Source organism: Spodoptera frugiperda, chromosome 11 (assembly GCF_023101765.2).
Source record: "Spodoptera frugiperda isolate SF20-4 chromosome 11, AGI-APGP_CSIRO_Sfru_2.0, whole genome shotgun sequence".
In the NCBI taxonomy this organism is placed as follows: Eukaryota; Metazoa; Arthropoda; class Insecta; order Lepidoptera; family Noctuidae; genus Spodoptera; species Spodoptera frugiperda.
The window spans coordinates 2,737,721-2,748,361 of NC_064222.1; the positions used below are offsets into that span (position 1 = coordinate 2,737,721).

The window sequence follows — 10,641 nt, forward strand, 5'->3', positions numbered from 1 at the left end:
TTTATTTACTAGAAAAGCGCTACATATTATATAATACAATATTTTTGAGATCATCACATTTCACCAGGGCAGGGCATGCAAGTGGGTATTTAATATCACAAATTATTATTTTTTATCGTTTTTATTATCCTACTTCTTAAGTAATTACTGTACTACAGTATAATTATAGTCCGCCTATGTACTCACAACATAAATAAATATATTCTGTCTTCTATAGTGATAGTCATAGTGTCACAAATTACCTGTGGGATTCCAACATGCCAGTATAATAATGCTGCTGACGACTTTGTACTTGAAAAACTCTACTATTGCTTGAGCTAACATTGTGCTGGCCATTTCTCGAGTTGAATAAAATTACCAGTCAGCGATTTGAAGGAAAATCTATTTATATTGCCGTTTGTTGGTGGGACAGTCGCGAACATATTTACTGTTATGTACTCATTTAGTATTTTTTGAAATTAATTTGTCTTAACTAGGTATCTAAATAGTTATTATCACAATCTAAATATATAAAACTCAAAGGTGACTGACTGACTGACTGACATAGTGATCTATCAACGCACAGCTGAAACCACTGGACGGATCGGGCTGAAATTTGGCATGCAGGTAGATGTTATGACGTAGGCATCCGCTAAGAAAGGATTTTGATCAATTCTACCCCCAAAAGGGGAAAAAATAAGGGATGAAAGTTTGTATGAAACTTTGTCAATTTTAAACCGATCGGACTGAGACTTTGCATGCATAAAGCTACTATGACGCAGGCAACCCTTAAGAAAGGATTTTGATAAATTCCATCCCTAAGGGGATAAAATAGGGGATGAAAGTTTGTATACATCTTTTTAGATTTTATGAAGAAGTCCTGATGACGAATCAGAATTTTTTGATGACGTTCGCTTAAATACGATTTTGATTAATTCAACCAGACGGGTGATAAAATAAGGGATGATGAAGAATGTAAAATGTATTAGTTTGAACCTATCAGTACGTAATGGAACGAAAAAAAAAAATGTTGAGAAGTTCTGCCTACCGCTATTAGATGGCGCTGTGCATTTTCGTCTCATTTCTGAATCGCGGTGTTAAGATTCTCCGCCAGTTAATTACCTTCGAACTGAACTGTAGGTAATCTGTTTGTTTGGTTGCTGCGGATTGCCTTCCTTACTGACAATAATAATAATACTTCTTAACGCGAGCGAAGCCGCGGGCAAAAGCTAGTCTTTGATATAATCCTAGACATTAGGATTTATGCATATATAATATAGGTATGTACTTTTACCTATGTAAATAAGAAATATGTACGTAAGCAGAATATGTTCAACGAAACAAAAATCGAAATTGTTATTTCAGAAACTGAAATACCTAAACAGAGAATTTAATATTATGTAACATTATACATCTATAGTTTATCGTTTTGTCTGTACGGTAGCATATAAAATTCAGCCACAACAATTTGGGCGTGTATATGCCAAATAGCAGGGTTCTTGCAAATTACTAGGTACTGCGGCACTATAACGAGCACCTTCATGAATCACTGAATAAAACAAACATTTCTACGAGCCAGTGTATTTATTTATGTGAACGTGAAATAAATAAAAACTAAACTAAAATACTATTGTGAACAAATTAAAAATATTTCTTGTAGGCACATGGGCAGGGAGGTAATTCCAGCGGTTTTGGCTCCAAGGTAATGGGTACCGGTGGGGCCACCATGTAGGCCGTCATTGGATATCCTGGGGGTGGGGGAGGAGGGGGAGGAAGACAGGATGGTGGGGGAGGAGGAGGCGGCGGTGGAACCAGCGATATAACCAGAGGAGCAGGGGCGGGAGCTGCCGCTGGAGCAGGAGGCAGGTAGAGAGGGGCTGGCGGAGGAGCTGGAAGATAAAGGGGCGCTGGTGGTGGGGGTGGGGGCGGCAACATCAGTGACGGTGGTGGTGCTGGCAGAACCAGTGGTGCAGGAGGTGCTGGTAAGCAAGCTGGTGGAGGCGCTGGTAGGTATATCGGGGCTGGAGGAGGAGCAGGCAGACAGAGTGGAGCTGGGGCAGGTGGTGGTAGACAGGGTGGCGCAGGTGGCGGGGGCGCCAGCAGTATCGGTGGCAGGGCTGGGGCACACGGTGGGGCAGGAGCAGCGCATGGTGGTGGCGGCGCAGGCATCAGCATGATTGTAGGAGGAGGTGGCAGTGGCAGCTCCTTACAACATCCCTTCTTTTCTTTTTCTGAAAATGAGACGAGAAATTAATATTATTTCTACGAATGCTCGATTTTACTTATGAGGGTTTTGGCAATTAAATAGAGGCACGACATTAAATTACTGTTTTTCTTTAAGAGTGAAATGTCAAAGAGAAATAATGCTTGGACCTTTTGATTTATGAACTAAGCGATCTTAGTACCAACATGAAATACAACATCGAAGATGGATAGGATACAACAAAATACTTACCGAGCAATTTAGTTGCAAGAAGTGGCTTCAGTAACCTGGAACATTTCAATACGAAAATTAGATTCGAGGTTAGGTATCTAATAGAAAATGTTCTTAAGAATTTGAGCAGTCCACTTACGAAGCCAACTCTGCTTTCTTGCATTCTTTCATTTCCTTCAATACTTCCAGCTGTAACAAGAACGCATTGTATTAAAAATTGTACACCAGTATCTTTCGATATATATATTCTTTCATAGTTATAAACCACAGATGGGGCACAGTAGGGCTGATGCCTGATCCGGAGCTGCGGACTACCTAGCAGGTTTACCGAGGCTCCGGCTCGAAATGCGGGAGTAGAAACGTGGTGGCGTGGTGGTTTTAATCAGTAAGAGACTGAAACTCCCTCTCGCCTCGCCTAAGGCGGGAGAAGTCATTGGATGACTTTGTCCCCTCAAAAAAGGGAATCACAAAAATACTTTTGTGATAAGGTAGTGGTATGTAGGTGGTAGGTCTGTAGTGATTTTTACCTCATAATTCAATTTTGGTTAAATAGTTTAAGTAACTCTGAAGGGTAGGAATAAACCATATTAACTAATAATATAACGTTTAGTTAAGAATAATAAATATAACTTACCAAACATAGTCCTTTCTCGTCGCAAGCGCTGACGTAGCAGGATGAAATTAAGACAAGTCCTAGGCAGGACCAGAACACTTTTAGACCCCCCATGTTGGGAAGTTCACGAACCTATTCCAAAGTAATTTATGGTTCAGAAAACATTGTTCTATTCGTATTTAAAGCATTGCTTTTGACATCAACGTTACGTGGTTATCGTTAGAAATATTATCTAGGTGTTATGACAATATTGTTTAAAGAAAGTTTTGCAATTAGAATCCTTTTGATAAGATTGGACGTGGTGATAACTAGCCAGGAGCTTCTTATCGCCAAATGATATCATTTCAATATGTAATTGTTATGTTAATAAGTAATAATAAATTATATTATTTCTGTGGTTTTGTAATACAAGCAGTTCATTTTAGTTGTGTAGTTGTAGAAATAATCATGTACCTATGTTGTTTCTATGACTAAGCAGTGAGTCTCTGGTGACTACGGGATAATTGTTGCAATCTTGATTTTGATCCTTACCAATAATAGTATCGGGTTCATTTATTTTGTAATTTTTCATCCCTCGTCGTAATATTTTCTATGTAGTCTCATCTCCTGCTACTTACTATAGACAAGTATATGTATAAGTAAAACGGTTTGAATGGACTTATATGCTGATAAAGATTACGAGTAGGTGCACCAAATATCAGCTTGTTTGGCCTACAGAAATGTCGACGGTTACATACCAATTACTGAACTTGACAAACAAACAAACAGTTCAAGTTAAATAAAACCGTTTAAAAATAGAGCATTTTTGGTGAAAAGTATGTGATTGGTAATGACACTTGTCTATATGAAGACTTCCACACACGTGAACAATTGCATGTGGAATTCAAGTCGTCATGTAAACATTGCTCCTGTTACTTCGGCATCTGAATCCTCAAAATAGATTTAATTATATTTCATGTTTACTGAAATTAAAGAGTCGAATGATTATACAGCTTGTAGTAAATATTCAAGAAATTCGCAGCGTATTGTTGTGCTACAGATTTGGCAGCATTGTTCACAACAGTCTAATGAAGTAGATAATTAACTTATGTAAATAAGATGATTACAATAACATACAGAAACAAAGCATATTAAGCTAGATTTTATAATAACTGACTATTGTGAGGCATACTAAATTAACTAAAATTAACGGCTTTTCCCACGTGAATTGACTGAAAAATAGAATTTACAACGACATCGCGTCTGGCGCCCGCTGCTCATGAGGAAGAGTCTCTGTATGACTCGAAACTAGTAGAACTCTAATTTCTTAAGAAATCTATCTTCTAAGAAATCTATTTACCGTAAGGTAAAGCTAGCTAACCTAAGAAATTATGTGCTTCAACAGAAGTTTGTCGTCGATTGCGATTCACAGGGTGGTATGACTATAATATTTTCATTTAATTAGATTATCATATTCATTTAACGAAAAGATAACTTGACGAAAAGGTAACTAGTGTCATCGTATTTGTTTGTTATTGTTTTTGTTTGTTGTTACAAACAATAGAGTTACGTGTTTTATCTTAGCACATTGGTGACATTGTAACACAATGATGTATTATTCAAACAACTGTCTTTATATAAAGATGCGAGGATGTCATTGCGAAGTTTTTCGTAACCAGTTACTGAAAGAAGATGGTTGGAAGCAGAGAGGAAAGTGTTCAGAGAATATCTATCGTGATCTTAGCTGTATTTGTAAGTATTTTTGCATTTCAATTGTTCTTGAACTAAGATAGTGCTAAAGTGCTTGTGTGTGACGTTTTACTTATACAATAATATTAACATAAGAGAAAAAAAATCTTCATAAACGTGTTCAAAACTGTGAATTTGTGAACCAGTATTATATGTAGCATTGTTTATTTTTTTGTAGTAGTTCTGATGGTACATTAGACCTAAAAACCCCGATTGCAAGACAAATGGCGATATTGTTTAGACGTAGGCGAGTTTCGGTGACAAATAATTCAAGACCTAAATAATGAAAATAATCCCATTTCGTTTTTTTACAGATTGCATCATCACAATGTTTAAAAGTAGGATTACCAGCAGGCGAAATGAAACGACTTCGTCCGATGGTCATCAAGAAATTCTCACAGATTTCCCCAGTTTACATCAACATCAGATCTGAAGACAAAACCCTTGCTAGGGAGCTATTAAGTGCAATACACGCCAAAGCGCCAATCAAGCGCTCTATAGCCATGCCGCAACCATCGAGAAAAATTCAACGATCCATATTTTCGGTTCCAAAATTGCCCCTCGTACCTTATATCCTGCCTTTGATTCCAAAATCTCCTCTCTTACCATTGTTTCCGAACTGGTTGCCTTCACCCCCACCTTCCCCGGCTCCCATGAAACCTCCATTGAGTTCAATGCCCAACATCTTCGCTTGGGACAAAGCTGAACCAGGCGTCCTCGAAAAACTGATTAGGATGCGGCAACGAGGAGATTTAACTACGGAAGAGTATCTCAAATTTAAATATTTGCTACTGAAGAAATAATTCGAGCACTAATTTTATTAACATTGGCAAACGATTGTTTTCTGATGGAACATGATACAGAGTAACTCTGTTATTAATAGATTTATGTTTACGTTAGTGTATTTAATTTGGTGAATAAATTTATTACATAATATTCTAATTTTTATTTTTTTTCTTGAATGTTCTGTGGATATTGGTGTAGGTGAAAATCAAAAGATTCCTGTGATTCGGGAGGGGGTATAGAAATAAAGGATTAACATAATATATGATGTGTAGTGTGGAATTCCTGCTTTACTGCAACCATCCCGATGGCCACCACCAGCACCTAGGTAAAGTGGTTCTGGGTTCTGTCAATAGACCAACTCCAAAAAGCTATATACAGCATATCCCTAAGGAGACCTACATGTCGCTTGAGTGGCAGTTTCGAATCACAGAGGGACTCTTCAACATGAGCAGCGTGCGCAAACGTGGTGACGTCGCGCAACCTACTCATTTAAGTAATATTTTTTTTTTGTTGTATGTAACAACTGTTCAGCAAAAAGTAAAAACATTTCATTTGCTATATTTATAATTCTGTAGATCATTGTGTAAGTATTTTCGACGCTATATTTATTTATTATTATGTAAAACCTGTTGTATAATGTTAATAAAAACACAAAATAACAAATAATAAAAAACATTTATTTAATTTTACGATACAGATATTAATAAATACTTATATTTAGTACAAATTATCATTATCTTAGCTTGGCCTGTTTAAATTTGTCGACAAGGGAGTTAAAACCTCTCACAAACATGTCTTTGGCCTTCGTGAGGTACTGTATGAGAGGGTACGCGAAGGGCCGGTCCTCCGCGCGGCATCCGAAGCAGATCTCCGACCGACGAGGACGCAGCAGCGAATCTTTTAGGAAGCTGCTGCTCTGAAATTTTAATAATGACAAAATTACATACAAAATTTTAAAAAAATATATAAGTCCGGGGAATGTGGTACGAAGTTTGCCGGGCCAGCTAGTCTCTAATATTATGTAGTTTCGTGGAACCCCAATGTTGTTTACATTATAAAACAAACTAACATAAGTTTTGAAAAAAATAAATTTAAATTGCAATTGATTATTATACTAAATAAAATCAATGCATAACATTTACATATTATATACATTGAACGTGCTTTTTTTCAATCAAACTGTGGCGTCACGATAACTATGATTGTTTGACGTAAACATTTACTATTTCTCTAGCTGCACGTAACACAACTTTGTTTTTACATATGAACATAACATCAAAGTTTTTTATTCTTTGAAAATGTAAGTAGCCTGGCCTGATAATCCCGTGGTAATAGTTCCAGTCTATTATCAATTCAATTTCAGTTTCAGTGCAATCATTGAGAATTTTATGAACAACAATCTGAAATAGGTAAACTTGAAAAATTACTTTATACCCAAATGTCTCACTAGAGACCACTCGGGCAACGAGATAATCAGACGTAACACTACAAAATATCTTTCATATAGAAAAAAAATTGTTGTTGAAATATGTAGGTACATATCTTATATACCTACATATGTAACAAGGGCATTACCCAACTTCCAAATGACTGCACCAAATTAAATTTTATGCTTGTACCAAATTTTTCACAACAAGGTCGTCTTTGTCATAAAACGGTAATGTAAAGTTAGCAAAATAACACCATACCAGGTCACCATAAAAGAATAAACATCATACCTCCACTGCAGTCACTACCAGTACAATGATCACTGCACACCAGAGATAGTTTCTTAACTTCATTCTCGTAGTATATCTTTACGGCTAGGTACACGACTAGACTGCAGGCATAACAACTGCTGTACACCCAATGCATGGTGGCCCTTATCTGTAGTACAGCCTTATACACCTCCTTGGTCCATCTCCCGAACCGAACGGACAGACACGTAACTGTTGATAAGATGCTACCGACAATTAAATAGATTATTAATGATTAATGCATTGCGACCTTGAGGCAAAGATTCTTATGGATAGTAGGGCGACCACGGATTTAATCTTTAGCGGATCATTTTATAATCTTTCTTTGATAGAAAGCTCTTCTTTTATCGTTTGTGTTATTGTCGGAAATTCTACCTCTTGTAAGAAAATGTGTCATTACTGTCTAGCTGCTTTTGAAAAAGACACACATTGAACTTCTTCACAAAAAAATCTGGTGTCATCCACGTATGGTTTTGGTTTGTGTGAGATAAATGGCAGTATATTACCATCGATCAGAGAATGAAAGACATAAAGGACATCAACCAAAATGGGCTAGAGTTTTGAACAGCTGTATTGAGAAAAAAGAAGTTCACAAATAATTTAATAATAATATTTAATGAATTTTGATTTCTATTCGGGAGTGTAAATATAAATAATATTAAATAAGAATAAAAACAGTTTTGTAATTGATTATTGTTATTATTGGTGACACTGCCATGACAACAGTTTTGTGACAGTTCTTTTTCGTATTATATTGTGAATATTATTTCGATTTTGGCTATTTTTGACGACTGTGCTATTCAAAATGGATTCTGGTGATTTTCTATCCGATGACCCCGGCTCACTCTTAGACTCAGTACCCGCTCAAACGTTAACCCTGGCAACGAAGCCGCTTTACATGACGACGACCCCGTAAACTTGGACTTTCCGATTTTGCCTAGTGAATCTATATATTGTGTCAATTGTGGAGCTGAAATCACTCACAGGAGAAGACACAATGTTAATCTTGTGGAAGTGCAGCGAGTTATACTGCAATGGATCGCACCACAAGTGGTAAGTCATTAAGTAAGTAAGTGTAAGTGGTTGCTGCGCTCATATCATGTCTGTGATATGGTATTTAAGTTGTGCAAGGCATGAAAATGTAACTCCACCAGCTCAGTTTCTAGAAAATGTTTTGTTAACATTATGAAAATGAATAGTTTCACAAATAAACGATTTATTTTAAAGTGTTGAAGTTTTTTCATATATTATGTTTAATTATTAATTTGATACAAAGTTTCTTATCTATACGTTTTCTTTGTACTGTAAGCCGCTCAATAAAGTAAAAAATAGTACAATATTTTTATGTTCATGTTCAAGCCCAAACGCCATACAAAGTGGTTGATGTCCTTTGGACCCAGAATAGCAATAATAACAACAAAATAATTATTTAACTGATACGAAAAATAACTTTATTATATGGTCACTCTATTGTAGCCACAAATTTCGCTGAGTCTGCTAAAATCGCGAGCGCCTCTGCAAACGTGACGGATGGCAGTTTCGTTTAGACGCTAAAATGTCGTGAATGTGTGCACGGGACGATGTGGTACGTGGCTGAAGCGTTCGTATGGTTGCTAGTGGTGGTTCGTATTTAATGTGTTTCTTTTATGGGATAGTGCGGTAAACGAGTTGACGGATCACCTGATGGTAAGCAATCCGCGCCGCCTATGGGCACCTGCAATACCAAAGGGGAATTGTCGGTCGTTGTTGGGTAACAAATGCGTTGCTGGCCTTTTGTGGATTTGCCGGATTGTTATTTAGGGATTTAGTGACTGGGGTAGGATTGAGACTATGGTAACCTCACTCAAACACAATGCAAACTTTATTCCACGATTCTTGTGAGGTCGTAGTATTATTTCGGTGAAATGTGTAATAATGATAATAACAACTCCAGGAGTGGACTATCATGAGCTGTTCATGACGAAAATTAAAGTTATAGGTTCCATATAATAGAGGTGAACCTATTTATATCTATAAATTTATAAAAAATCTAAGAGCGATCAAATTAGAGAAATGTCTATAGTAATATAACATTTAACAAGTTTCATACCAGGAACTTAAACCCTAAATCTAATTAAACATTTATTCATTTCAGCTAAATTACGTAGCCAGCGCTCCGCAGCCCCCTCGCTTGACTATCGACTGCGCTGATGAAAGGGTAAGGTAAAATTCAAACACCATAATTTTATTTTGTATGTTACATTGATATAGTTTAAGTATATTGATAAAAGATTACTTTTTGTTAACTTCAGAAACATTCTTGTTGATTATGTATATCTATAAATACATAAATTGATATTTTGACAAATACTATAAGTATTATTTGTGTACAGTTTTATTAGTACTTTTCGTAATAATTTGCTTCATTCCTTGTCTCCAGTTTCTTTCCAATTCCATATTAATCACATTTTCAAATCAACGATCCTATTTTCTGTCTTTGTATTCATTCAGAGTATTCACATGTTCTAATCTAAGAATATTGTGTTCCAGGTATCATACGGGTCCAAATATCGGTCATCTGATTACGAAGGCAACTCTCGCTTAGACGTAGACTCGTTCTGCAACCTCATTCACGATGTCTTCCCGAAATCGATACAAGGCGGGAAGTTCCTGCTCATCGAGCCCGAAGACCAGATTGGCTACAGTGACACACAAGTACCAATATCAATAGCACCACCTCCCGACTTCATGGCAAACTTACGGCGAATACCAAAGTTGAGGATCCCGACATTTAATGGACATCGGCTTGAGGAGCGTCCTGGGCCTTTCTCGCCGCCCAGGATAGGATCTTCGATGCTTCCAACATCAGTGATGAGAATAGATTCCAGTGCAGAGAGGATGGAGAGGTTCAAGAAGGGCGTTCAGAAGATGCTGCATGTCGTGAAAGTGTTAGGACAGATCGATCATTACTTCTCAGAGAGGATGCGGATCATTGTTGATAAACTCACTAAGACTTTTGGCGAATAGAAAATTAAACAAATATTTATTACAAAATATACAAAAATATACTTGCCTCTTTTATTGTGTTTAATTATATGTGCGTACCTATATCAAAAGAGCACAAGCTACATAAAATATAGCTATTGTATTCTAAATTGAAGAAATCCAATCTAGTTTAAACATTAGTAGGCTTAGTTTCCAACCAATAGCTACAGTCTCTGTACTAATACATATTTTATTTCCTAACCTCCATACTAAAAATAGCTTGTATACATTGTATAAATTATTTACCTATGTTAATATAATAATAAATTAAATCTTTTAAAACTTTGAATATGACCCTGCACTACGCACGGGTCATCTTATCAGCCATAAGATATCCAGTG

The 10,641-nt window shown here is 36.6% G+C and overlaps 3 protein-coding genes across 4 annotated transcripts; 2 read left to right on the plus strand and 1 right to left on the minus strand.

Moving 5' to 3' along the window:
• Positions 1 to 1,555: 1,555 nt before the first annotated feature.
• LOC118265029 (uncharacterized) lies at positions 1,556 to 3,203 on the minus strand. The gene is made up of 4 exons (XM_035577720.2): positions 3,048 to 3,203; positions 2,553 to 2,602; positions 2,435 to 2,469; positions 1,556 to 2,210 (listed from the first exon to the last, which is right to left on the minus strand). Exons 1-4 carry the CDS (start codon positions 3,138 to 3,140, stop codon positions 1,621 to 1,623), a joined length of 768 nt encoding a protein of 255 aa, XP_035433613.2. The 5' UTR covers positions 3,141 to 3,203; the 3' UTR covers positions 1,556 to 1,620.
• A 1,474-nt stretch (positions 3,204 to 4,677) lies between these two features.
• On the plus strand, positions 4,678 to 5,597 carry LOC118275063 (uncharacterized). The gene is made up of 2 exons (XM_035592913.2): positions 4,678 to 4,757; positions 5,069 to 5,597. Exons 1-2 carry the CDS (start codon positions 4,698 to 4,700, stop codon positions 5,555 to 5,557), a joined length of 549 nt encoding a protein of 182 aa, XP_035448806.2. The 5' UTR covers positions 4,678 to 4,697; the 3' UTR covers positions 5,558 to 5,597.
• Positions 5,598 to 8,773: 3,176 nt separating this feature from the next.
• On the plus strand, positions 8,774 to 10,334 carry LOC118275003 (uncharacterized). Of its 2 annotated transcripts, none has more exons than XM_035592830.2 (3): positions 8,774 to 8,898; positions 9,411 to 9,473; positions 9,806 to 10,334. In XM_035592830.2, exons 1-3 carry the CDS (start codon positions 8,857 to 8,859, stop codon positions 10,280 to 10,282), a joined length of 582 nt encoding a protein of 193 aa, XP_035448723.2. In that variant the 5' UTR covers positions 8,774 to 8,856; the 3' UTR covers positions 10,283 to 10,334. The 2 variants fall into 2 exon arrangements, with proteins under 2 accessions (XP_035448723.2, XP_035448724.2); XM_035592831.2 differs by having other exon boundaries at positions 8,827 to 8,962.
• Positions 10,335 to 10,641: the final 307 nt, after the last annotated feature.

Excerpts from the sequence above, each read along its gene's own strand:
- LOC118265029 (XM_035577720.2), bottom strand. The coding sequence starts at position 3,140 with ATGGGGGGTCTAAAAGTGTTCTGGTCCTGCCTAGGACTTGTCTTAATT. Across the intron at positions 2,603-3,047 it reads ACGAGAAAGGACTATGTTTG|CTGGAAGTATTGAAGGAAAT; the intron begins GTAAGTTATATT and ends TTCTTGTTACAG. Across the intron at positions 2,470-2,552 it reads AAGAAAGCAGAGTTGGCTTC|GTTACTGAAGCCACTTCTTG; the intron begins GTAAGTGGACTG and ends GAAATGTTCCAG.
- LOC118275063 (XM_035592913.2), top strand. The coding sequence starts at position 4,698 with ATGGTTGGAAGCAGAGAGGAAAGTGTTCAGAGAATATCTATCGTGATC. Across the intron at positions 4,758-5,068 it reads TCGTGATCTTAGCTGTATTT|ATTGCATCATCACAATGTTT; the intron begins GTAAGTATTTTT and ends GTTTTTTTACAG.
- LOC118275003 (XM_035592830.2), top strand. The coding sequence starts at position 8,857 with ATGTGGTACGTGGCTGAAGCGTTCGTATGGTTGCTAGTGGTG. Across the intron at positions 8,899-9,410 it reads TCGTATGGTTGCTAGTGGTG|CTAAATTACGTAGCCAGCGC; the intron begins GTTCGTATTTAA and ends TATTCATTTCAG. Across the intron at positions 9,474-9,805 it reads TCGACTGCGCTGATGAAAGG|GTATCATACGGGTCCAAATA; the intron begins GTAAGGTAAAAT and ends ATTGTGTTCCAG.